Source organism: Corvus moneduloides, chromosome 17, assembly GCF_009650955.1.
Source record: "Corvus moneduloides isolate bCorMon1 chromosome 17, bCorMon1.pri, whole genome shotgun sequence".
NCBI classification, from domain to species: Eukaryota; Metazoa; Chordata; class Aves; order Passeriformes; family Corvidae; genus Corvus; species Corvus moneduloides.
The window spans coordinates 1,404,475-1,431,368 of NC_045492.1; the positions used below are offsets into that span (position 1 = coordinate 1,404,475).

The 26,894-nt window shown below is 54.3% G+C and overlaps 2 protein-coding genes across 2 annotated transcripts; both read right to left on the bottom strand.

Moving 5' to 3' along the window:
• Positions 1 to 5,711: 5,711 nt before the first annotated feature.
• LOC116452681 (centrosome-associated protein CEP250-like) lies at positions 5,712 to 9,716 on the bottom strand. The gene is made up of 5 exons (XM_032127335.1): positions 9,269 to 9,716; positions 8,518 to 8,672; positions 7,306 to 7,575; positions 6,705 to 6,833; positions 5,712 to 5,825 (listed from the first exon to the last, which is right to left on the bottom strand). The coding sequence occupies exons 1-5, from the start codon at positions 9,381 to 9,383 to the stop codon at positions 5,712 to 5,714; spliced, it is 783 nt and encodes a 260-aa protein (XP_031983226.1). The 5' UTR covers positions 9,384 to 9,716.
• LOC116452682 (centrosome-associated protein CEP250-like) lies at positions 9,714 to 25,559 on the bottom strand. Its single transcript, XM_032127336.1, has 18 exons — positions 25,330 to 25,559; positions 24,720 to 24,873; positions 22,842 to 22,973; positions 22,422 to 22,565; positions 21,685 to 21,965; positions 20,327 to 20,486; positions 19,507 to 19,750; positions 18,747 to 18,910; positions 17,472 to 17,813; positions 16,925 to 17,050; positions 16,026 to 16,219; positions 14,600 to 14,727; positions 14,240 to 14,409; positions 13,325 to 13,504; positions 12,604 to 12,738; positions 12,184 to 12,327; positions 11,447 to 11,727; positions 9,714 to 10,248 (listed from the first exon to the last, which is right to left on the bottom strand). Exons 1-18 carry the CDS (start codon positions 25,551 to 25,553, stop codon positions 9,714 to 9,716), a joined length of 3,738 nt encoding a protein of 1,245 aa, XP_031983227.1. The 5' UTR covers positions 25,554 to 25,559.
• Positions 25,560 to 26,894: the final 1,335 nt, after the last annotated feature.

A 26,894-nucleotide genomic window follows, 5' to 3' on the forward strand; every position in this document is an offset into this window, starting at 1 on the left:
TGATGGGCTGCAGTTGTCTTAAGAACTGCTCCAGCAAGGTCCCTTTCCATGGGGTACAGTCCTTCAGGAACAGACTGCTCCAGTGTCCTGCCAGCTCCTGCATGGACTCCACAGAGCATAGCCCCTGCACGGAGCTCGCTCCAGCGTGGGCTCTTCCCAGGCTGCAGCTCCCTTCAGGGCATCCCCACCTGCTGTGCTGTGGGGTCCTTACATGGGGCTGCAGTGGGGATCTGCTCCTCTGCTGGCCTCCATGGGCTACGGGGCAAAATCCTCCTCCCCATGGGCTGCACTACTGGCTGCAGGGGAATCTCTGCTCCAGCACCTCCTCCTTCCCCAGCCTTGGTGCCTGTAGGGCTGTTGCTCTCACATATTCTCCCTCCTCCCCCCAGCTGCTGTTGCACATCAGTGTTTATCCCTTTTTAATACCTTATCACAGAGGCCCTTCCAGCATCGCTGGTTGGGTCAGCCCTGGCCAGTGGTGGGTCCGTCCTGGAGCCCTCTAGAGCTGGCTCTGCCTGACATGGGGGCAGCTTCTGGTGTCTCCTCACAGAGGGCCCCCCTGAAGCCCCTGCTATCCAGACGTGGCCATGCAAACCCAAGACAAGGATGATGAGGTGGTACCAAGGGGAGCATGGGGGTCTCAAGAAGGTGTGAGGCAGGGGAAGCAGCAAGAAGAGCTCGAAGTTTCAGTGAGCTGGAGTCATTACCATAGGCACAGAGACCACCACCAAAATCCCAGTGTGATTCTGTTGGTATGAGGCCAAGTGCACGGCCTGGCCCCAGGTCAGGGCAATCCCAAGCACAGACTCGGGCTGGGCAGAGAATGGATCGAGAGTCGCCCTGTGGAGAAGGACTTGGGGGTGTTGGTGGATAAAAAGCTCAACGTGCCCCAGCCCCTTGCACTGTCACCCAGAAACCCCCTATGTCCTGGGCTGACCTCACAGCGTGGGCAGCAGGGGACAGGGGGATTCTGCCCCTCTGCCCTGCTTGGCTGAGATCCCACCTGCAGAGCTGCCTCCAGCCCTGGGGTCCAGCATCAGAAGGATGCGGAGCCGCTGGAGTGAGTTCAGAGAGGCTGCAGAGATGCTCCAAGGGCCGGAGCCCCTCTGCTCCGAGCCGGGCTGGGAGAGCTGCGGGTGTTCAGCCTGGAGAAGAGAAGGCTCCGGGGAGACCTTAGAGCCATTTCCAGTGCCTAAAGGGGCTCCAGGGGAGCTGGGAGTGGGCCTGGAATGCCAGGACAAGGGGAATGGCTTTCCATTCCAGAGGGCAGGGTTAGAAGAAATTCTTCCCTGGGAGGGTGGGGAGGCCCTGGCACAGGGTGCCCAGAGAAGCTGCCCCATGCCTAGAAGTGTCCAAGGCCAGGTTGGAGGGGCCTTGGAGCAGCCTGGTCTGGTGGCAGATGTCCCTGCCCATGGCCGGGGGGGGCATAGGATGAGCTTTGAGGTCCCTCCATCCCAGACCAGTTGGGGATTCTATGCTGAGGTGAACCATCACGCTAGGGATGGCGAATCCAGGGGGTGCCAAGCTGCCATGGCATCATGTCCATTGGGTGGTCCCTGACAAGGTCAAAGGGCAGCTCCTGAGGAGACCAGGTCATCCAGTTGGGCCAAGACTGCAAAAGTGGGATGCCATCACTCGGTGCTGAAGGCTCACTGCCAGGTGCCCTGACCCTTGAGCAGCTGTAGAAAGTGGAGGCTTACGTGCCTTCAAGGCAGGGTAGCCTGAGCACACGGCTTCTGTCTCTCCTGCCTGTGGGTCTCCCCTGTCTGGGCAAGGGATGCAAGCTGAGCTGAGGCTGGATGTGACATCAGTGCGTGGCACATCCGTCAGCCTCAGGGACCGTAGAAATGGGGGGTGGCTCCCGCCAGGAAGATGCATCGCTGCCACTCACTGTGACAGACAACATGGAGAATAGAAATTTTCGGTTGCAAAATAGAGCTTAAAGACTAACTAGCAAATTAGATAAAAGAATGTAAAAGTACACACACAGGATGCTAAACAGCGCTGAAAGCAGTGGATAAAGAGATAATAAGGAACCTAAGTGGGATTTGTGACAAAGTTATGTAACAAGGAACACCAGTGCACGCCCTAAGAGAAGTTCAAGGCAAGGTCACTTACAATTTTGGGGGCTCTCAGCAAATACGACCACCAGAGACGCCTTTAGACAACCCTCTAAGACCATAAAAGGACTTCCAGTAAGGGGCAGAGGTGGGTAAATTAGTTCTAGGAAAGTAATGTTTATGTATTAGCCAGGAAGTACCTTGTAATGAATGTGTATGATCCTGACGGAATAAACAGCCGGTGTAAAGTTTCATGACACACATCTGCTTAGAGGAGACAGCCTCTGCATGTAAATATTAGTCGTTAATCAACAGTAATACCGGCTCCAGGGAGGATCAGTGCGTGCTGTCACCACAGCCTGGCCACTTCCTGCGCCTGATCCAGCAGTACTGAGCCCGCTGGCTCGGGCAGTTTGCCATTCACTTCGCCGCTCACTCGGTCCATACCTCGCCAGCCCGGCTGTAAGGAGACTGTGTGGCTGTTGAATGTTTTGCAATGTCAGGCAGCACCGTCCCTGGTCCCCCATTATTCACAGAGTCCATCAGGTCGGCCAGCCACGATTTCCCCGTGGTAAATCTGTGCTGGCCGTTCCCAGTGCCCTTCCCTCGCAGTTGCTTGAAAGGGTGTCCAGGACCATTTGCTCCATCACCTTCCCAGGGATTCCAAAGGAGCTGATTAGCCTGTAGTTCTTCAGACCCTCCTTTTTTTGTGCCCATCTTTAAGACTGGTGTAACACTCTTTGCTGGTCTCAGGAACCACCTTCAATGGCCAGGCTTTTTTGAAGATGACAGACAGCTCCTGTAGCTTCCTCTGGTCCTCACACCTGGTGGATGGCTGGCTCAAGAGCTCCCTGACTATTCTCCCCCTCCTCTACTGCTTCCACAGCAATGTCTGTTCACTCCTTCTGGATAACTTGATTCTTCTTCCACAATGTTTTCTTCCACATTCGTCCTTTCTGAGATGAGGTTGATCACAAGTTCCCTGCTCAATTGATCTCCTGTCAGCCAGGGCTGTGATTCTGCTTTTCACCTTGCTAAGTTATCTTATTCTAAATTAGGCCCTTGTGAGAAATAGAACTCACTTTTCAAAGTTGGAAAGATTTAATAAGGGACAAAGTCAACAAAGGCAAAAGGTAACAGCGCTGGGTGCAGAGCCACAGCCAGAGGCACGCAGTCAACAGCAGCAACCCCCCCTTATATACCCCTGGGTATTGCATCAGCTAGTTACATATTTACAAATAATTTTTCATATTAAAACCTTTTCTGAACTAATTAACATGGTTCCTCGCCTGTCCCACCTTTTTAGAGCGTGTGCAGTTGTCTTTGTCTAGGGCAGTTGTTACTTTTCCATACATTCAAGAGGTTTCGATTCCCTCACTGCTTAGATGTTATCCAATTACAACCATCCTCCTACCTCAGTACAACCTTCCTGTTAAACATAGCTCTAAACCCCAGTGAAAGTCAACACCCAGTCTCCTCCCCTCGTAACAACAGAACCACTCTCACGGAGCCAACATTACAATGCACAACCCATCTGCGAAAGCCAACACTATCAAATGTACTTTTCACAGCCTCAACCCCTGACCTTCTCATCCTCAGGCAGTTCTTGAGCGTTTCCAGGATCAAGAATTCCTCCCTCCTGTCAAAGGTCATAGGAAGATGAGTGCATTATCAGCTGGGCAAGTTTCAACTTCGATCACTCATCATTAATGGAAAAACTGATCTGGAAGGGAAAGGAGCTCACAGAATCACAGTTTCAGCCCTTGCCTAGGAATTGTCCCTGATCAAGCCATATAAGCCCACAAACCAGGGACTTATATGGCTTGAAGAACAGCCTTCAAATGATCTCTACACCCCAGCTTTTACCTCCCTCAGAGTGCTCCTTCCCACAGTATGTCACACCAGCCTGGCCCAGTTGCCATGCAGGTGACATCCACTGTCACCAACAACAGGACCACTTTTGCCACTAGTCAGAGTGAGCATGGATCATTACATTTTTTCCCACATGAGATATGGAACAGAAATCCCTGTAAATCGTGCCAAATCTTTCTGAATACGTACATACAAGCAAAGACACCTTGCACCAAATCTACCTTCTTGGATCCCTGGTGATCAGGGGCATGAAGTCTAGTGCTGTACCCCGGAGGACAGTGCTGAGTGCAGTCCTTTCTGACACCTTTGTTAGTCATCTGGGTGATGGGGCAGGCTGTGCCCTCCCACAAAAGCGGGGGAGTGGCTGATACGCCAGAGAGAAGTGCTGCCATCCAGAGGGACGACAGTTCAACGAGGGTGACAGTTCAATGACGAGTGCTGAGTCCTGTCCTTGGGGAGGAACAACCACAGGCACCCGTATCTGCTGGGGGCCACCCAGTTGGAAAACTAAAGTTTGGCAGGGTCCTGCTGGACACCAGGATGCCCATGAGCCAGAAATGTGCTCCTGCAGCAATGCAGAACAGCGTCCTGGGCTGCACTGGGAGCTGTGTCACAGCCGGCGGAGGGAGGGGATCCTTCCGCTCTGCTCCACACCAGTGAGGGCAGCCCTGGAGTGCTGGGCCCAGAGCTGGGCTGCCCAGTACAGGAGACAGGGACAGACTGGAGACAGTCCAGCACAGGGCCATCAAGGTGATGGAGGGACTGCAGCATCTCTGCCATGAGGAGAGGCTGAGAGAGCTGCGACTGCCCAGCCTGGAGCAGAGCAGGCTCAGGGCATCTCCTCCCTGTGGACAAATACCCGGGGGGAGGCTGCAGAGGGGATGGGGCCAGGGACAGCCCCAGGAGCCACGGGCACAGACTGACACATAGGAGGGGCCCTCCGAGCTCAGGACACACTTCTGCACTGGGAGGGTGGCCGAGCACTGGTGCAGGTGCCCGGGGAGGTGGTGGAGTCTCCATCCCTGGAGAGACTCAAAAGCCACCTGGACACATCCTGGGCAGCCGGCTCTGGGTGGCCCTGACGGAGCAGGGGGCTGGGCAAGGTGACCTCCAGAGGTGCCTCCAGCCTCCCCCAGCCTGAGATTCTGTGACTCGGAGAAAAAACAGGTTGCAGTTTCCTAAGGACAAATGGAAGAGCTCCACACATGGCAGGATTCTCCTGCCCTCACCAAAGTGGTTCATGTCACGTGTCTCCCATCTGCAGATTCCTCCCTGGAGTGAGGATGCCCCTCAAGGTCACTCCTTGAGGCTGACAGAAATATTTGCCCACGGTCACTGGTTTGGGTGAGAAGCATCAATCTTTAATTAATAATAGGTTTTGCTGGCTTGAATATAACTGCTTCCATGTTGCTTCAAATATAATGCACTATAGTGGAAGTTATAGTTCTCTGTACTGGGTAGTCAAGAACTCTGATAAAGATCTTTTCATTTAATCATGATCATAATAAACACTTTATTTTTCTATAAATATATCCTTCATCCTCTGGAACACAGTTGTAGAAAGGTTCAATTACACCTATTATCCTACAATCCTACAGTTACACCTGCAATCCTTTAAACATAACCTATGGACAAAATCTAAGGCTACGACTGCTGCAACGACTAGACCTATTATCCTACAACCCTACAGCTACACCTGCAATCCTTTAAACATAAACTATGGACAAAATCTGAGGCTACAACTGCATCCAGCTGCACCCTGGCTCCTCTCTGACAAGCCTAGGAAGTAAGGAGGTCCTTGTGACTCAACCGGAGCATCTCCTGCCTGCTCCCTGCACAGCCCTCCAGGTTGTCCTGCCGGTCTCGGGCCAGCTGTGACTGCAGCAAGGACACCTGAAAGAGGCAGAAAGCCCAGCTCAGTCAAGCCCACGCGGGCAGGAGCATCCGCAGCCCCACGGTACCGGCTGTGGGGGCAGACACAGCCTCCAACTCCAGCCCTCACCAACACTCTGCCCCTGGGGAAGGGGAAAGGAACAGGCTCCCACACTGCCCCTGAACGGAGCTCAGATGATCAACAAGTCCAGTTCACGGCTGGCAAACCCTTCCCTCCTACAACCCTCAGCCACCACAGGTCTGGGAGAGAGAGTTCCAACAGGATTTAGGAACCCAGCTCTGATTCCCAAAGCACGCATTCGGGCCACTGACCCCTTTCTCCACGGGCTGTGCCTCAGCACGAGGGCTGCAGCTCCCCTGAGCTACTGGAGGACTCTTGTCTTTCAGAGGTTGATGCATTTTGCTGGTCAGACTGGGAGACAGGCAATGTAAAGTAGTGTGGGGGAACACTCTCCTAAAAGTTCTGATTCTCCTCCCTTCGTGTTCCACCTGCACGTTGGATGGGAGAAAGGGTCACAGAAACCTGTCAGCAAACATGGGGCAAAAGGACCTCTGGACATCAAGGCGAGGAGATCTCTGCTCAGAGACCCTCAATTGCACCAGACAACACTGGGGGCAAAGAGCTCTCGCTGGGGGCTGTGCAGGAGAGGCCAGTGTGTGTCTGGGGACACGGGGCCAGGGAGGGAGGCAGCAGAGTGAAGGTGCCTTTGTGAAAGCCATGGGCTGCCACAACAGAGAGAACAAACAAAAGGGTGCGCCCACAGCAGGGACAGGGAGAGGCAAGGAAACAAGCAGAGGACTCCAGAGCACTGCCTGGGCACACGTGTCATGCTCCAGAGGAGCCTGAGGCTCTGCAGAGGCAGCGAAAGCCCACTGTACCTCAAAAGTTCTCCTGAGCTCACGCTTCTCTGGCTTGTCTTTTGCTGCTGCTGCAACCTGGTCCCGCACACATTCCACACCCTTCCTGGAGCGCTCTGACAGCCGCTTCCCTTCTGCTCCAACAGCCTGCTGGGTATTCAGAGAGGAGATGATCCCTTATTTCAAACACCACAAGAGCTGTCCCTCAGAAATCTCCATCTCAGGAAGCATCCTCGAAATTCCAGCAGTGCAGCTGCTCTTCAGCCCTCGCTACAGAACTCTGCTCACTTCAGTCCATCACTCTGCTCACCCCCACGTGTTGCCTCCCCTTGCCTGGGCACGGGAGAAGCAATTCCCCATGCCCAGCTTTTGGCCTGGAGCTGATTTGAACAGCAGCTCCAGAGCTGCATCAGTCGTTCCAGGCGTGCCAGCAAACAATCTGGCAGCCAGTGGTCTCTGGCTGGAGCCAGGCAGACACACAAGGCTGCCTGCTGCAGCCCGGGCTGCTTTGCCCAAGCAGGCCTAGACTGACAGGGATCTAGAATCCCACCTCTTCATGGGAAACTTCATTGGAATCACTGAGAGACGTTGACGTGGACTGAAGATCAATGCCAGTGCCTACCTGGAGACGAAGCCTTTCCTTCAGGATGTCCAAGTCTTTCTTCAGAGCCCCTTTGGAAATTTCACTCTTGCTCAGTGCAGCACACAGGACTTGAGCGGTCTCTTGCCATTCCTTCAAAGCAGCAGCCATATTCTCCAACTCTTCCTGCTTGGCTTCCTTGTCCACTTCCAATTGTTGGGGGTTTTCCTTACGGCTTCGCATCTCCGGTGTATTCATTTCATTCTTCTTTTTCAGATCTCCCATCTGCTCCTCGTACAGTTCCCGTTCACGCTGCCAAAACAGGGAGGTCACTCATTCCCTCTCTGGGTTTGCTTTTCATACCAGATCGGGACTCCTGCCACAGGCAGGCAAAGGCTGCCCCTCTCTCTCTGCCTCTCGGGATGCCTCAGACCTTTGCTGGGGCCACCCTTGACGCTGAGTCTTTCCCAGCTCACTCAGCCCGTCCCAGCTCCCTTTCTGCCCTTCCCCGACCTCTTGCAGCTCCACTCGAGTGTTCCTTTGGGGAGCAGCTGCCAGAACTGCAGCCAGGATTCCAAGCCCATGCTAAGAAGGATTTAGGCAGTGCCTAAATGAGGATGTGCTCTCCATCAGGGAGAAAGGGAAGAGCAAACACCCCCAGCAATTCATTCCCTGCAGTTGGGCTGACAGGAGTGGTTTTTGAGCTCTCCTGTGTAGAGTTTCCATGGCACCATCCCCAAGAGCCCCACTGCCCTCTCTTGGAGCAGCAATGGCCACATCAGTCTGTCATTCTCTGCTGCCACTCAGGACGAGTTCTCCCCTTGCAGGCACACGTCCTTATCTGCATCAGCACTTTGCTTTTCTCTCTTTTCTCCCCACTGGCTGCTCTCTGATGGCCAAGGCCAAACACCTTTCTATTAACAGCAAACTTGGCCTTCTCACCCCTCGTTCCAGGTCCAGGTATTTGAAATCTGAACGTGGGTTTGGACACGAGGAATTGCCCAGACCATGCAATGTCCATAGAGCCAGTGTGGACATTGAGAACTACAGCTTGTAGGGCACAAAACTCCAGCATGGAGGAAAACCAGCAGCCTCAGCACTAACTGGCTTTGACATGACTACGACATCTTTTCCTCCTTATTCAGAAGAATGCAATTTGACAAGTTCAACTGCAAAGAGGTGCTCCTTAGAACTATTAACACAAGGGCCAAACATAGCTAGGAAACGGCCCTTCATGGCATCTGCCCTTCTCACCAGCACATCCTTCCTTTCCTTCTCCAGGCTCTCCAGTTTCCTCTGCAGAGGTGCCACCTCCTGATGAAGAGTCACAGCCTCTTCCTTCAGGGCAATGGCCTCTTTCTCCAGGGCAGTTTCTCGAGAGGTCTTCTGGTGTTCTGCCCTCCACATCGCTGCAGCAGGAAGGAGAAGGAGAATGAGAACAGCAAAGCAAAGGCAAACTGATGTGCATCCTGCAGGGACAACAGCACTGTCTTCTCGGCCTGCCTGTGTTTGCAGGCCCTAAGGCCACAAGGGCTTCCAAAGCTGACAGAAATGAAGGAGAAAAAAGCAGGAATCAAAGGGGCAAGGTTCAGAGGAATAGGAAAGTGTCTTTGCTCTTGGGCTCGTGCAGAGTGAGCAATCCAAGAGAGACAAAGGAGCAGGGATGCCTGTGCAGCCCTGCTCCAGAGAGGCCAATAGCCTGGAGGCTCTGGCAGGGCCTGGAGTTGGGGGGAATCGAGCTGAGGCATCCAGCTACAGCTCCTCAGCACAGACACAGCACCTGAAAGGCACCACCTGTGCACGGGATCAGCCATAGCACAGCCAGATGGCACTGCCAGCCACGGCATCTTTCTCGAGAAAACGCTTTCACTGGCACTGGATGGATAGATCTCCTGCTGGTTGTTCTTCCCCTCTGCCATCTCTGGGCACTTTTGCTCTGCACGGGATCAGAGATCCCTGCTGGCGAGACAGGATGGGGCAGTGGGTGCGAGAGGAGAAGCTCTACCTTGCTCACTTTCCTCCAACTCCTGCTGCAGCTCCTGGTTGCGAGCCTTCAGATGGTCTCTCTGAGCCTGCACCTCCCTCAGCTCCAGCTCCAAAGCCTTACACTGCGTGGCCATGGCCTCTGCTCTTTCCTCAGAGCTCTGGAGCCTCACACGCAGCTCAGACACCTCAGTTTCCAGCTCCTGCTTCTCCTGAGCAGGCTGGAGAGCCGCCTTCTCGATCACTGCTTCCAGCTCAGCCTGGATCTGGAAGATGGATGCACAGAGCCTCAGGGACAGGGCTGCTCCTGAGGCAGCAGAGCAGGCAGTAGAGCAAGCAACAAAGGAGAAATGACTTCAGGCAAAACCATGCCCAAAACAGAAGGCACAGAGCCAAGGATTCCAATGGAAACAAATGTCCTGAAAACAGGGAAAGGGAGCCAATGGGCATCCTTGAGGCTGCAGCTCTCAACACCGGCTGAACTGGCTGCGGTGGAAGTGCCCTCCCCAGCCTGCCATAGCCACGTCTGTGTGCCCACATTGCTCGGTGCCCAGCACAGGAACCAACTCCATCTGGGACAACACTGCTAACAGAGGGATGGAGAAGCTCCAGAGGAGTCTGCTGCTGCTTCTCCTCCCACATTTCCTGCTGGGACCCGGGAGAGAACGGGGGAAAACATCGGCAGCAGACACCAGATCCAGCCTTGGCCTGTGGGTGCAGCAGCACCCCGGGGCAGAACACGGCAGCAGTGGATGCTGCTGGGAGGGGAAAGCAGTTGGGGCCTCCAAGCCAAAAATGATGATGTGTGTCCCCGGAGAAGAGGAGGCCAGGGCACAGATTACCTGGATGTTGAGCGCCAGCAGTTGTCCTGTGCGGTTTGAACAGAGCTGCTCGGCCTCGTGAAGAGCAGAACGAAACTGAGACACCTGATTGTTCAGTGCCTGGTTCTTTTCTTCCAGTGTTCTGAGGCACAGGTTCTTTTCCTCCAGAGACAGAACCAGCCTAAAAGGGAAGCATGCAACTCATTACTACACGGTATCACATTTTAGGAACTCTTAGGACTTGCACCACCTCGGGGAAAACTGCTCTGTCTGATGAGGTTTGTCTAAAAAACGTGGCTGTTTGTTCGTTCCCCCTGCAGTCACAGCCCAGCATGTGCCCACTCTGCTTTTATTCATGAAAGAATGGGGAGTTCCTGCCTACATGTCCTACCTTCTTCTTGAGATGGGAATGTGAATGCAGACCTAACAAAGTCTTGCGATGAAGAGATTAGGGGAGAGGAAGAGTTTTCTTCTGACTACCCAGGCTCCAAGGGGGAAAGGTTTGGTCAACATGGAAGAGACATTTCCTTGCCCCATCTTGTATGTCCAGGTAGGAGGAGCAGCACCCTACAGCCAGCGGATCTCGGGGAAGATCCCTAAGATTTACCAGCACCCATCCTACTTCCAGCTGGAGAAACACAGGCCGATAGCAGAAGTGGCAACAGAGCCTTGGAGCACAACCTGATGGAAGATGCAGCAACCTGCAGGCAAGCAAGAGTGCCCTGCCTTTTCTTTGTCTTCTTCTTGGAAGAAGAATCCTGCGGCACTGAAGACCGGCAGGACTTGGTCAGCTGGAGGAGCCCCGCCAACCTTGGTCTTGTTTCTTGCATTCTTTGCACAGTCAGTATTGCCTGTGACTCTGGAGGGTGGCAGGGACCCTGCTTGAGCCCCTCCAGGCACCTGGGGGCATTTTCTGAGGAACGATGCAACAGAGACATTCTTGGTTCTTGGGTGCCTTTGAGGGGAATCTGGCCTAGGTCAGCAATCAGGGCCTTGAGATGGTTCTGCCAAGCAAAGGCATCAGGCTGCCAGGCTGATCCAGATGCCAAAGGCTTCAAGTTACAGGACCCAAGGCGGAGCTGCTGGATGTGTCCAGCTCCTTACACTGCAGCTTGGGCAGTGTTAGCACACCCACCTCACAACAGAACACACCCCCAGAGGGAAAGAGCTACTCCAAAAGCCTTTGTCTTCAGAAAAACTCTAACTGAAGGCTTGAAAGAAAAGAGAATGAAACACAACATCCAGACAACGAGACGCATCTGCACGGAGAGTTCAGAACTCTGCCACGTAGGAGATGCTGCCAGAGCCCCTGGCAGGTGCAAAGATGGCAAAGAGGGAATCCATTCCCACAAGGCAGAGTCCCACAGGCTTTCATTTACCTGGCTTTTTCCTTCTCTAGGGCGTCCAAGGAAGCCCGAAATCCTGAATTTTGGCGTGCCACTTCTTCCCAGTGACTCCCTTCCAGCTCCAAGTTCTTCAGGTGCACTTGCAGCTCCTTGTTCTGATGTTCTGCCTCCTCCAGCATCTTCTGGAGGTGCTCAACCTCCAACAGCTTCTGCCTTGACTGCTCCTGGGCCCAGCTCACATCTTGCTGGGCTCTCTGAACAATCGTTGCCTGGGACTCTCTGGAGGCTGCCAGCTGAGATGTCAACTCTCCCACCTCCAGTCAAACAGAACAAGACAGTCAGAGGCTACAGCCACAGCCTGTCACTGCCAGCCACAGCAGAGGCTGTGAGAAAAGGCACAGGCCAACTTTCCATTTCTCCCTGTCCTCAGAGCACCAGATTCACAATGCATACACACAACTTGTTTCAATCTCTACGTGGCCCACCAAGGGCACCTGAAAAAGCACCTCCCACACCAAGGCTAGCAAGAAGAGGCCAGCAGGAATCCATGCTGATGGTTGCTGGCCAACAGCCCAGAGGACTAGCCCAGCTGTCCAGGGCAGCAGCTGAGATTCAGCAGAGCACTGAGGGTCCTGCAGAGCAGCTGCCAAGGAGCCCAGAGCACGAGGCAGCCCCAGGGACCACCCCAGCAGCTGCTGCTCTGCCATGGAAAAGCAAGAAGGGCACAGACCCCCTGCTGGATGCTGCAGTGCCACTGCTGTTTCACTCACCTGCTTTTGTAGAGCCTCCCTCTGCTCAAGGAGGACATTCATTTCCTCTTTGATGCCTCGTAGTCCTTCCTCGTGCCTCTTCTGCGCTGCCTGGATTTCCCTACGAGCTTCCTGCAGCTCAGCTTGCAGCTTTGCCTCGATGGTCTGGCAACAAAATGCAGAGCAACTTCCTGGGACCTGCCCTCAGGCTCAGCTTTTCCCACTTGCTGTCTCAAAATCCCATTCCTTCAGCGACTTCTTTTGGCTTCTCTACCCAGCTCTGCTTCCATTGCAAGCCTTCCTTCCCGGGCCTGAGCTCTGGAGCTTGCCAGGCTCTGTGCTGCCAGGGCCTGAAGCAGCCCTTGCCTCCTCACTCCCAGTACCTGCCTTTTGTGCCCCTGCCACTGCCCTGCACTCTGTTCCCTGCCTGCTCAGACTTACCTGCCCCTTCTCTTGCTGCTCTTTCACCTCCTGCCTGAGCTGCTGCACCTGCTGGCAGGCTAGGCTTAGCTGTCCCCGAGTTTGGAGCAGTGTCTCTGATAAAGAATTCTTCTCCTTCTGCTTTTCCAGCAGGACCTGCACAGAAGGAAAGAGCAGAGGGCTTGACACTTGCCCTGCAAACTCTGTGTGCCAAGAGGCAAAGACTGATGGGCTCACGCGCTCTCAGAGCACTCGGCTGCTGCTCCCCTGGGCCACTGTCTGCCCTGGGGGGGACCCAGCTTCCCAGGAAGTGACTTAGAACACAGCCCAGGAGACATCTCTGGGTTGCTGTTCAGAAATACTCCAGGCGAGTCTTTAAAAAGATTTTTCTCTTGTCAGCGTTCCTGCTGCGCCCTCCCTGTGCCCACAAAAGAAAAGTCCTACAAACTCCGTTTGGCTATGGACACCGACCAGTGCACACCAAAAGAGGACCCGTAAGAGAACAGTGCAGATCCTCCAAGGTAAGTCTTGGAAAAACAGAGCACAAGAGCAGCACAAAAATCCCAACGGAAAGCTGATGTTTCTGCCTGGCTTCCTAGGAGAGGGCCCTGTTCACCTTTCACCTCCCCAAATTCAATGGAGAAGACATGGAGGGCATGCTCCACACAGCCCCATAGCCTGCCATCTCCCACAGCTCCAGCCTTGCAAAAAATCACACCAATTCTCCTTGCACAATCATTACCTCTCGCTTGGCATTTTCAAATCTAGTTCGTTCCTCTTCTCTTTGAGCCTGCAGGGTGGCAACTTTCTGCCTCATCTCAAACAGCACCTTCTCGTGCTCCTGCTCTCTCTCTGCCTTCTCTTTTCCCCATTGCTGCAGCGTCTCCTGCATCTCTGCATGGTGCCTTTCCCGCTCACTTGCCTGAGGAAGGGAGGAAAAATCTTCAAGTTGCAGTCCCCAGGCAAGCTCCTCGCTGAGAAACGTGAAGCTTCATCCCTCCCACAAACCCCAACCTGAAAAGACAACAGCACTGGCTCTCTGCTCTCCAGAAACCATGTCCTGTCAGGGAATTTAAAAGGAGGCTCAGCAGGTGCAAGAATCACAGAACCATGGAATCATTTCTGTTGAGAAAGACCTGCACCAGCATTGAGTCCAACCATTCAGAAAAGGAGGTGTCACCTTCTGGCACCCTGATGCCCCAGTCACAAGGACTGAAGGACCGGGGCCTGTTCCATTTGCTTCCAGCCCAAAGCTAATCCCTCTGTCCACCGTGGGAGCACAGCAAGACAGGAACCGAGTTCCCACGCCTGCAGCCAGCAGCACTGTTGGCATCTGCTCCACGCTGGCATCTGCTCCGTGGCAGGTGGGACTCGGGGAAGATCCTGCCCTGGGCTGCCACGCTTTGGGTGGGCACTGCCCAAGCTGCTCTGGAACTCGTCTTACGCCCTCACGGAAGCCGTGGCTGCATTTAGTGGCCCAGCACCATCCTGGGGGTCTTCACGCGCCTCCGAGTCCGAGCCGCCGCCTCTCCTGCCCGGCCCAGCAGCGGGAGGCCTCTGGCAGAGCATTGCTGCCCTTTCACACCCTCAGGCTCTGCTGGTGCTAAACCAGCCCCCAGGGCCGGCTTGGACAATTCAGAAGCCTATTGTCACCTACCAGGTCTTGCAGGAGCTTGTTTATTTCCACTTGCTGAGCAGTTCCCTGAAGCCTGAGGCTTTCCTGACGCTGCTGCTCTGCCTGCAAGAGCTGTTGCGCTGTGTCTTCCTGCTCCTGCTTCCTGAGAGCTCTCTCTGCTTCCAGCTCACGTTGGAGGCACTGCACTTCTCCTGCAAACATGACCAACAGCAAGATTCAGAGTCTTTACTGCCTTTACTGACTCAGGCCCTTCCAGTGTCGGCGTAGGAGGGCCCTGCCTCCAGCCCCACCGCTCCTCAGAAGCCCTGCAGACAGAGGAGGCTTTACAGCAGCTTCTCTAGGCAGGGGCGGCACCACAAACAAAGCACACGAGGTTCTCACCTTGTAGCGCCTCCTTGGCCTGTGTGACTGTGAGCACTTGAGCCTCCAGATGGTTGCTGGTGATCTCCAGCTGAGATATCTGCTGCTGAGCAGCAAACAGGCTGGATTCCAGGCTCTCCTTCGCTGACCTACAGGTTGCAAATACGGAGAGACATGAGCTGCTCGCTCCTGACACTCCCAGGCAGTTATTCCAGGACAACGTGGCTCAAGGTCCCCAGGCCTGAGAATGCCAAATGGCTCGCATGGAAACTTGTACAGAGAAGGCCCATTTGTGCCATTTCAATAGCAAAGCAGGGCCCTCTGAGGGAGTGCCCAGGCCTTCCTTATGGCCTGGCACAGCACAGACAGCCCAGCCCAACGTGACCTCAACAGCCGAACCTTCAGCTGCTGTTCCTGACCTATGACCCTGGCTAGCTGTGCCCACACAGGCTGGGCCGACGAGCAAAAGCCCAGCCTCTGCTCACAGCCCTTCTCTCATCAGCACTTCCAAGCTGCTCTGCAGGGGGACAGAACAGACTCTCGTCCTGGCTCACCCCTGACTTGTTAACTCTCTTCATCATGGACATAAAGGTACATAATTTTCCAGACACCCTGTATTTAAGAGACTTCAAGAACTACTTTGCATGATACAGTAAAATCTCATGGTCATGGCAGCACTTGTAAAAATTCAGAACACTATGTTGTCTGAACAACAACTACCTGAATGCAGAGACTGCAGTTTAAGCTTCTGCACAGTCAAGGACTAGACTTGCCACCTTTATTTTAGTGTTGCCAGCTAAGCAGGCAGTAGCCCAAGTCTTGTCCTTCTTTGGAGAGTGAGAGGGACCATCCAAAGGGACCTTGGCAGGTTTGACAGGTGGGTGCCCATCAACCCTCAGCAAGAATCCCCAGGGGCTGTCAACAATTCCAAAGAGGTTTCCCTGCTGCTCTCTAACCAGCTCTAGGTCCTGCCTCACACTTCTCAAGAGTGTGCTTGGAAGCTGAAGGCCTTCAGCATTTTCAGCAGGAGCCTCTGGCTTCCCCATGAATGGCAGCGTGCTACTGCCAACATCCCAAGGTCAGAGCCTGGAATTCTGAAGATGAAGCTTCAGTTCTGAAGATCAGGATTGTGTCAAGCTACTTAGGAAGGAAAGAGGGATGTTCAATGCCCAGAACAAGGAACTAAACCCAAGAGAAACTTGAGGTTTCACTCAACAGCTGCATGGTTTAACTACTACTCAATTCAGGGCCGGGTGGCTTGCTTTTGACTTCCCACACGAGTGTGCTGGGCGGCACAAACAGAAGCCCAAGGCTCACGACAGCTTTGCTGGCTTTAGATGTCAGAAAAATAACCTTCACATTGTGGCATATTTCTTTTTCTTGAGACTTCCATTTTCTGTCCATGCAAGGTAAAAGCATCTGGAAAGGGTCTCCTCCCTGCCTTTACCTGGTCTCTGCCAGCTGCTTGGAAAGGTCTTGTTTGTGACACTCCATGGCTGCCAGTCGGCCCTCAAGGGCAGCCTTCTCCCGGCCCAGCAGCTCCTTCTCTCTGCACACCTGGGCCAGTGCGTGCCCTTGGCCAGAGGATTCCTGGTGCAGCTGCTCCAGAGCCCTGCTCGACGACTCTTGCTCCTGGGAAACCTGGAAGCAGGACAAGGTACAGCTCAAGCCCTTCCTCAGGAGCCCTGTGCAGAGCCAGCCAGTGCCACCTCGCAGGCAGCCAGAGGACAGGGAGCTCCTGTGCTCTGGGCTCAAAGTTTCACAGCATCTGCCCTCTGCAGCTCCCATACCCTGGGCTGCCAAAAGCCTCTGGCACTGTTTCCTTGGAAGTGCTGTGTCAGGCCCTGCTGGCTTGCCTGGCACCAGATTGCTCCTTCCCGAAAAACATCCCTGCCCCAAATTCTGTGTGCTCACCCAAAAATACTGCATCTTCCACAACTGCCAATACACTTTACTCTAAGCACCAGCAGTGCAGCTGCTGTTCAGCCCTCGCTACAAAACTCTGCTCACTTCAGTCCATCACTCTGCTCACCCCCACGTGTTGCCTCCCCTTGCCTGGGCACGGGAGAAGCAGATCCCCATGCCCAGCTTTTGGCCTGGAGCTGATCTGAACAGCAAGCTCCTGCACAGCCAGCCCAGGGACAGGGAGCAAACTCTCCCTCTCCCAAAGTTCTGAGCATTCCACATGGGAGTAGAGCACAATGTGGGCAACAAAGCCCAGGGGGAGAATGAGCCTTCAAGCACTGCTGAGGCCTTGAAACTCCTCCAACTCTTCTTTCCTGACACCATGGGCTTGTGTTCCAGAGGAGCCTGAGGCTCTGCAGAGGCAGCGAAAGCCCACTTTACCTCAAAAGTTCTCCTGAGCTCACGCTTCTCTGGCTTGTCTTTTGCTGCTGCTGCAACCTGGTCCCGCACACATTCCACACCCTTCCTGGAGCGCTCTGACAGCCGCTTCCCTTCTGCTCCAACAGCCTGCTGGGTATTCAGAGAGGAGATGATTCCCTTATTTCAAACACCACAAGAGCTGTCCCTCAGATATCTCCATCTCGGGAAGCATCCTTGAAACTCCAGCAGTGCAGCTGCTCTTCAGCCCTTGCTACAGAACTCTGCTCACTTCAGTCCATCACTCTGCTCACCTGCTCCATTCCTTTCCACACCAAATCCAACTCCCCTTGCCTGGGCACGGGAGAAGCAATTCCCCATGCCCAGCTTTTGGCCTGGAGCTGATTTGAACAGCAGCTCCAGAGCTGCATCAGTCCTTCCAGGCGTGCCAGCAAACAACCTGGCAGCCAATGGTCTCTGGCTGGAGCCAGGCAGACACACAAGGCTGCCTGCTGCAGCCCGGGCTGCTTTGCCCAAGCAGGCCTAGACTGACAGGGATCTAGAATCCCACCTCTTCATGGGAAACTTCATTGGAATCACTGAGAGACGTTGACGTGGACTGAAGATCAATGCCAGTGCCTACCTGGAGACGAATCCTTTCCTTCAGGATGTCCAAGTCTTTCTTCAGAGCCCCTTTGGAAATTTCACTCTTGCTCAGTGCAGCACACAGGACTTGAGCGGTCTCTTGCCATTCCTTCAAAGCAGCAGCCCCATGCTCCAACTGTTCCTGCTTGGCTTCCCTGTCCACTTCCAATTGTTGGGGGTTTTCCTTATGAGTTTGCATCTCCGGTGTATTCATTTCATTCTTCTTTTTCAGATCTCCCATCTGCTCCTCGTACAATTCCCGTTCACGCTGCCAAAACAGGGAGGTCACTCATTCCCTCTCTGGGTTTGCTTTTCATACCAGATCGGGACTCCTGCCACAGGCAGGCAAAGGCTGCCCCTCTCTCTCTGCCTCTCGGGATGCCTCAGACCTTTGCTGGGGCCACCCTTGACGCTGAGTCTTTCCCAGCTCACTCAGCCCGTCCCAGCTCCCTTTCTGCCCTTCCCCGACCTCTTGCAGCTCCACTCGAGTGTTCCTTTGGGGAGCAGCTGCCAGAACTGCAGCCAGGATTCCAAGCCCATGCTAAGAAGGATTTAGGCAGTGCCTAAATGAGGATGTGCTCTCCATCAGGGAGAAAGGGAAGAGCAAACACCCCCAGCAATTCATTCCCTGCAGTTGGGCTGACAGGAGTGGTTTTTGAGCTCTCCTGTGTAGAGTTTCCATGGCACCATCCCCAAGAGCCCCACTGCCCTCTCTTGGAGCAGCAATGGCCACATCAGTCTGTCATTCTCTGCTGCCACTCAGGACGAGTTCTCCCCTTGCAGGCACACGTCCTTATCTGCATCAGCACTTTGCTTTTCTCTCTTTTCTCCCCACTGGCTGCTCTCTGATGGCCAAGGCCAAACACCTTTCTATTAACAGCAAACTTGGCCTTCTCACCCCTCGTTCCAGGTCCAGGTATTTGAAATCTGAACGTGGGTTTGGACACGAGGAATTGCCCAGACCATGCAATGTCCATAGAGCCAGTGTGGACATTGAGAACTACAGCTTGTAGGGCACAAAACTCCAGCATGGAGGAAAACCAGCAGCCTCAGCACTAACTGGCTTTGACATGACTACGACATCTTTTCCTCCTTATTCAGAAGAATGCAATTTGACAAGTTCAACTGCAAAGAGGTGCTCCTTAGAACTATTAACACAAGGGCCAAACATAGCTAGGAAACGGCCCTTCATGGCATCTGCCGTTCTCACCAGCACATCCTTCCTTTCCTTCTCCAGGCTCTCCAGTTTCCTCTGCAGAGGTGCCACCTCCTGATGAAGAGTCACAGCCTCTTCCTTCAGGGCAATGGCCTCTTTCTCCAGGGCAGTTTCTCGAGAGGTCTTCTGGTGTTCTGCCCTCCACATCGCTGCAGCAGGAAGGAGAAGGAGAATGAGAACAGCAAAGCAAAGGCAAACTGATGTGCATCCTGCAGGGACAACAGCACTGTCTTCTCGGCCTGCCTGTGTTTGCAGGCCCTAAGGCCACAAGGGCTTCCAAAGCTGACAGAAATGAAGGAGAAAAAAGCAGGAATCAAAGGGGTAAGGTTCAGAGGAATAGGAAAGTGTCTTTGCTCTTGGGCTTGTGCAGAGTGAGCAATCCAAGAGAGACAAAGGAGCGGGGATGCCTGTGCAGCCCTGCTCCAGAGAGGCCAATAGCCTGGAGGCTCTGGCAGGGCCTGGAGTTGGGGGGAATCGAGCTGAGGCATCCAGCTACAGCTCCTCAGCACAGACACAGCACCTGAAAGGCACCACCTGTGCACGGGATCAGCCATAGCACAGCCAGATGGCACTGCCAGCCACGGCATCTTTCTTGAGAAAAAGCTTTCACTGGCACTGGATGGATAAATCTCCTGCTGGTTGTTCTTCCCCTCTGCCATCTCTGGGCACTTTTGCTCTGCACGGGATCAGAGATCCCTGCTGGCGAGACAGGATGGGGCAGTGGGTGCGAGAGGAGAAGCTCTACCTTGCTCACTTTCCTCCAACTCCTGCTGCAGCTCCTGGTTGCGAGCCTTCAGATGGTCTCTCTGAGCCTGCACCTCCCTCAGCTCCAGCTCCAAAGCCTTACACTGCGTGGCCATGGCCTCTGCTCTTTCCTCAGAGCTCTGGAGCCTCACACGCAGCTCAGACACCTCAGTTTCCAGCTCCTGCTTCTCCTGAGCAGGCTGGAGAGCCGCCTTCTCGATCACTGCTTCCAGCTCAGCCTGGATCTGGAAGATGGATGCACAGAGCCTCAGGGACAGGGCTGCTCCTGAGGCAGCAGAGCAGGCAGTAGAGCAAGCAACAAAGGAGAAATGACTTCAGGCAAAACCATGCCCAAAACAGAAGGCACAGAGCCAAGGATTCCAATGGAAACAAATGTCCTGAAAACAGGGAAAGGGAGCCAATGGGCATCCTTGAGGCTGCAGCTCTCAACACCGGCTGAACTGGCTGCGGTGGAAGTGCCCTCCCCAGCCTGCCATAGCCACGTCTGTGTGCCCACATTGCTCGGTGCCCAGCACAGGCACCAACTCCATCTGGGACAACACTGCTAACAGAGGGATGGAGAAGCTCCGAAGGAGTCTGCTGCTGCTTCTCCTCCCACATTTCCTGCTGGGACCCGGGAGAGAACAGGGGAAAACATCGGCAGCAGACACCAGATCCAGCCTTGGCCTGTGGGTGCAGCAGCACCCCGGGGCAGAACACGGCAGCAGTGGATGCTGCTGGGAGGGGAAAGCAGTTGGGGCCTCCAAGCCAAAGGTGATGATGTGTGTCCCAGGAGAAGAGGATGCCAGGGCACAGATTACCTGGGTGTTGAGCTCCAGCAGTTGTCTCCTAAGCTCAGAACACAGCTGCTCGGACTCCTGAAGCACAGAATGCAGATGACACACCTGATTGTTCAGTGCCTGGTTCTTTTCTTCCAGTGTTCTGAGGCACAGGTTCTTTTCCTCCAGAGACAGAATCAGCCTAAAAGGGAAGCATGCAACTCATTACTACACGGTATCACGTTTTAGGAACTCTTAGGACTTGCACCACCTCGGGGAAAACTGCTCTGTCTGATGAGGTTTGTCTAAACAACGTGGCTGTTTGTTTGTTCCCCGTGCAGTCACAGCCCAGCATGTGCCCACTCTGCTTTTATTCATGAAAGAATGGGGAGTTCCTGCCTACATGTCCTACCTTCTTCTTGAGATGGGAATGTGAATGCAGACCTAACAAAGTCTTGCAATGAAGAGATTAGGGGAGAGGAAGAGTTTTCTTCTGACTACCCAGGCTCCAAGGGGGAAAGGTTTGGTCAACATGGAAGAGACATTTCCTTGCCCCATCTTGTATGTCCAGGTAGGAGGAGCAGCACCCTACAGCCAGCGGATCTCGGGGAAGTTCCCTAAGATTTACCAGCACCCATCCTACTTCCAGCTGGAGAAACACAGGCCGATAGCAGAAGTGGCAACAGAGCCTTGGAGCACAACCTGATGGAAGATGCAGCAACCTGCAGGCAAGCAAGAGTGCCCTGCCTTTTCTTTGTCTTCTTCTTGGAAGAAGAATCCTGCGGCACTGAAGACCGGCAGGACTTGGTCAGCTGGAGGAGCCCCGCCAACCTTGGTCTTGTTTCTTGCATTCTTTGCACAGTCAGTATTGCCTGTGACTCTGGAGGGTGGCAGGGACCCTGCTTGAGCCCCTCCAGGCACCTGGGGGCATTTTCTGAGGAACGATGCAACAGAGACATTCTTGGTTCTTGGGTGCCTTTGAGGGGAATCTGGCCTAGGTCAGCAATCAGGGCCTTGAGATGGTTCTGCCAAGCAAAGGCATCAGGCTGCCAGGCTGATCCAGATGCCAAAGGCTTCAAGTTACAGGACCCAAGGCGGAGCTGCTGGATGTGTCCAGCTCCTTACACTGCAGCTTGGGCAGTGTTAGCACACCCACCTCACAACAGAACACACCCCCAGAGGGAAAGAGCTACTCCAAAAGCCTTTGTCTTCAGAAAAACTCTAACTGAAGGCTTGAAAGAAAAGAAAATGAAACACAACATCCAGACAACGAGACGCATCTGCACGGAGAGTTCAGAACTCTGCCACGTAGGAGATGCTGCCAGAGCCCCTGGCAGGTGCAAAGATGGCAAAGAGGGAATCCATTCCCACAAGGCAGAGTCCCACAGGCTTTCATTTACCTGGCTTTTTCCTTCTCTAGGGCGTCCAAGGAAGCCCGAAATCCTGAATTTTGGCGTGCCACTTCTTCCCATTGACTCCCTTCCAGCTCCAAGTTCTTCAGGTGCACTTGCAGCTCCTTGTTCTGATGTTCTGCCTCCTCCAGCATCTTCTGGAGGTGCTCAACCTCCAACAGCTTCTGCCTTGACTGCTCCTGGGCCCAGCTCACATCTTGCTGGGCTCTCTGAACAATCGTTGCCTGGGACTCTCTGGAGGCTGCCAGCTGAGATGTCAACTCTCCCACCTCCAGTCAAACAGAACAAAGCAGTCAGAGGCTACAGCCACAGCCTGTCACTGCCAGCCACAGCAGAGGCTGTGAGAAAAGGCACAGGCCAACTTTCCATTTCTCCCTGTCCTCAGAGCACCAGATTCACAATGCATACACACAACTTGTTTCAATCTCTACGTGGCCCACCAAGGGCACCTGAAAAAGCACCTCCCACACCAAGGCTAGCAAGAAGAGGCCAGCAGGAATCCATGCTGATGGTTGCTGGCCAACAGCCCAGAGGACTAGCCCAGCTGTCCAGGGCAGCAGCTGAGATTCAGCAGAGCACTGAGGGTCCTGCAGAGCAGCTGCCAAGGAGCCCAGAGCACGAGGCAGCCCCAGGGACCACCCCAGCAGCTGCTGCTCTGCCATGGAAAAGCAAGAAGGGCACAGACCCCCTGCTGGATGCTGCAGTGCCACTGCTGTTTCACTCACCTGCTTTTGTAGAGCCTCCCTCTGCTCGAGGAGGACATTCATTTCCTCTTTGATGCCTCGTAGTTCTTCCTTGTGCCTCTTCTGCGCTGCCTGGATTTCCCTACGAGCTTCCTGCAGCTCAGCTTGCAGCTTTGCCTCGATGGTCTGGCAACAAAATGCAGAGCAACTTCCTGGGACCTGCCCTCAGGCTCAGCTTTTCCCACTTGCTGTCTCAAAATCCCATTCCTTCAGCGACTTCTTTTGGCTTCTCTACCCAGCTCTGCTTCCATTGCAAGCCTTCCTTCCCGGGCCTGAGCTCTGGAGCTTGCCAGGCTCTGTGCTGCCAGGGCCTGAAGCAGCCCTTGCCTCCTCACTCCCAGTACCTGCCTTTTGTGCCCTTGCCACTGCCCTGCACTCTGTTCCCTGCCTGCTCAGACTTACCTGCCCCTTCTCTTGCTGCTCTTTCACCTCCTGCCTGAGCTGCTGCACCTGCTGGCAGGCTAGGCTTAGCTGTCCCCGAGTTTGGAGCAGTGTCTCTGATAAAGAATTCACCTTCTGCTTTTCCAGCAGGACCTGCACAGAAGGAAAGAGCAGAGGGCTTGACACTTGCCCTGCAAACTCTGTGTGCCAAGAGGCAAAGACTGATGGGCTCACGCGCTCTCAGAGCACTCGGCTGCTGCTCCCCTGGGCCACTGTCTGCCCTGGGGGGGACCCAGCTTCCCAGGAAGTGACTTAGAACACAGCCCAGGAGACATCTCTGGGTTGCTGTTCAGAAATACTCCAGGCGAGTCTTTAAAAAGATTTTTCTCTTGTCAGCGTTCCTGCTGCGCCCTCCCTGTGCCCACAAAAGAAAAGTCCTACAAACTCCGTTTGGCTATGGACACCGACCAGTGCACACCAAAAGAGGACCCATAAGAGAACAGTGCAGATCCTCCGAGGTAAGTCTTGGAAAAACAGAGCACAAGAGCAGCACAAAAATCCCAACGGAAAGCTGATGTTTCTGCCTGGCTTCCTAGGAGAGGGCTCATTCCTGGGCCCAAAGATAGCCCTGTTCACCTTTCACCTCCCCAAATTCAATGGAGAAGACATGGAGGGCATGCTCCACACAGCCCCATAGCCTGCCATCTCCCACAGCTCCAGCCTTGCAAAAAATCACACCAGTTCTCCTTGCACAATCCCGTACCAACAAAATGTCTATCAGGATCTATTCCGGTGCTGGACATTTCCAGGGTGGTTGAGGAAAGCAATTTTGCTTGCTGAAGCAAGTGAAAATTCACAGGATTTCTCCTTCTCGGACAAAACCCACAGCAAAGTGTCCCCTCCTCCAGTGTGCAAAGCAGCTCTCTGCAACGAGGGCATGCCTGGCAGGGAAACGGCTCTTGTGGTGAGCAGTCCTTTAGTGACTGATGGCAGTCTGGCTGATGTGGCCAAAGCAGACTCTATTTGTGCAGCAGTTCACACCAACAATACCATTTCCTTGTCTTACACAAAGAAGGTGTCTCATGGCCCTTGCTGGTATTCAAGCCTGAAGACTACACTGTGGTTTTGAGCTTTTGTCTTCAAAAGCAAAGCCTCTGCTGTGTCTTTGCCGAACCTACCACATACTCCAGAACTGAGACTGTCTGACAGAGACCATCAGAAACAAACCCTTCTCTCACAGCTCTCCTGTAACACCCAATCCAAACCTCCCCTGGCACACTTGGGGCCGTTTCCTCTTGTCCTGTCCCTTGCTCCCTGGGAGCACAGACCAACCCTCACCTGGCTGCACCTTCCTGTCACAGGGAGTTGGAGAGAGCGAGAAGGTGCCCCCTGAGCCTCCTTTTCTCCAGGCTCAGCGCCCCCCAGCTCCCTCAGCCGCTCCTTGTCACACCTGTGCTCCAGACCCTTCCCCAGCTCCGTTCCCTGTTTTAGAGGCTCTGGGGCTGCCCAAAGTAACACATTTTGCAGAAGCATGTAACCCTTTGCTGATGAACATGCATATGCCTGGCTAATAAATGCGTGTGCCATCTTGAGCCAGGTGTGCACAGCAGTGTCCCTCTCTTCTCCTGCCAGAAACAGCATCTGGCCTGATCTGGCTGGCACAACTGCCACTCTCACAGGTGCTGCCTAGGAATAAGGTGTCCAGAGCCACGGTAACATCACGCCCCTCTTGCTCCAGCAGCTCCCTCTGAAGCTGCAATTCCTCCAGTGCCTGCCGGTTGACTTCCAGCTCCCTCTGCAGTGATGGGTCTTCTCCCTCAAGTGCACCAAGTCCTCCACTGTACAAGAAGGGGCAAGACAAGTTTTCAATGGAAAACCAGCCTCATTTCCAAAACCAACCTCCATCCTGTCCTGCTGCACCGCCTCTTCCGCCTGGGCTGATGCTTCCTTCAGCTGCTTGCTGTTCTTCTGGCGCAGACTCAAGGCTCCTGCCGCCGGGATTCCAGTGCATTGCTGCAGCTTTTCCTTGGACTTCTCAAGGTTTTCACAGTCACTGCAGAGACAAGGCTCAGTCAGAAGAAGGAAGAGGCCTGCAGAGCCATCGATCCCATTTTCAGCCCTCCACGATGGAGCTGGGGGCAGTGGGCTAAGGAAGACCTTGCTCTTTCCCTCCCAAGGAAATCCTCCAGAGGCAAAGGGAAAGGAAGGCAGGATTTTGTCTTCCTTCAGGGAGAAGCAGTGGCTGGACAGGGGCACCCAAAGAACAGAATTCAGGGAAGCAGCACAGTGAGAGGAAGGAGTATTCTACTCCAACATCGCTGTGCATCTCCCAGGCAGCCTTGGGAGTCACAGTAGAGCATGAAAAGCCCTGACAGGACGATGCTCGAGAGCCACACTGAGGCCTACACATGGTAGGGCAGGTGAGTTGTTCGCCCAGAACACCTCTGAACGCCCAGACCTGGACGCAGATTGCCTCTGGAACGCAGGAGGAGGAGGAAGAAACACTCACCTTCTGATTTCTTCCATCAGAGAGTCTATTTGCTCCTGGTGGCTTCGGAGCCTCTTGCATTGCTCCTCCATTTGCTCAAAACCTCGCTGCAAGCGCCCACAACTCTCTGTGGCTTCCCAAACCAATTTAAAGGGATGCTGTGCATCAGTGGATGTCAGAGTTGAGAGGCTGTTCCTGGAGGCTGCATGCTGGGAACGGTCAGTGCCGGTGATGGAACTGGCCATGCTGCCACTGCCATCTAACAGCACCTGAAAGCCCACATCCAGCTGTTAGTCAGGTACTCTGTTCCTATTCCAAAGTACCACTGAGATGCCTCTTCTGATTCCACAAGAACCAGTGTCCATTCGTGGAGGACCAGTTTCAAATCCGAGCCAGCTCAGCGCAGTTTACTCACCTCAGGGGCTCTGGAGAAACGTCCCTGGTGAGAAAGGCCTCGAGCTCCCTGGAAGAGCACAGGGAAGAGCACACTCAGACTGCATGGCTGGCCCTGAGGCAGTCGCCTCTAAATGCTTCCCAGCCTGGAATTCCAGCTCAGCTCCTTCCTCCCCTCCTTGGGAATATTTTCAGCCCAGTAGGTTGACAGCAGCACAAACAAACATGCTGGAAGGTGTCTCATCACTTCTTAGAGCACCACAAGGGGAATTGCCCAGAGCCCCATCCAACCTGGTCTTGAACACTGCCAGGGATCCAGGGGCAGCCACAGCTTCTCTGGGCAACCTGTGCCAGGGCCTCAGCAGCCTCACAGGGAAGAATTCCCTCCCAATATCCCATTAAACCCTGTCCTGTCCCTGCAGGCCCCTGGCTTAAGTCTCTCTCCAGCTCTCTTCCAGCCCCTTCATGCATTGGAAGGTCACCCTGGAACCTTCTCCAGGCTGGACAACCCCAACTCTTGCATCCTTTTCCCTTGGCACAGGTGCTGCAGCCCTTGGAGCATCTTCCTGTCATCCTCGTGGCCTCCCCTGCCCCACCGGGGATCATCTTGGAGATGTCTGGGAGAAACCCATTCTTGTCTCCGGGAAGCGCTCAGGCTGCGCTGTGAATTGGGCTGAGGGGAAGGCAATGAAAGCTGCTCCCTTGTTTGTGCCCACACCCTCCAGTGGGACAAGGACGGAGGAGGAGATGTGGGTGTGCTCTGGGATGGCCAGGAGCCCCCCCATTCCCTCCCAGGCCTGTCCCCACGGCCAGCACCAAAGCTGCTGCCAGCTCCGGAACAGCCAACTGTTAATCCCTTGCTATTCCCAAAGGGAACTGTTCCCAGTGGCACAGCCCAGGCCCACCCAGGCCCCTGCTGGGCTTGGCACAAAGAGGGCAGCAGCTCTCTCACTCACCCGCCGGGTCTCCATCTGCCCCTTGGCACGAGCAGTGACCAAATGTCAGTGTCCAAAGGCCGTTGGCCTTTGCAGGGTCTAAACCCCAATGTCCAAAGGCTTTTGGCCTTTGCAGGGTCTAAACCCCAGTGTCCAAAGGCTTTTGGCCTTTGCAGGGTCTAAACCCCAATCTCCAAAGGTTGTTTGACTTCGCAGGGTCAAACCCCAATCTCCAAAGGCCGTTGGCCTTTGCAGGGT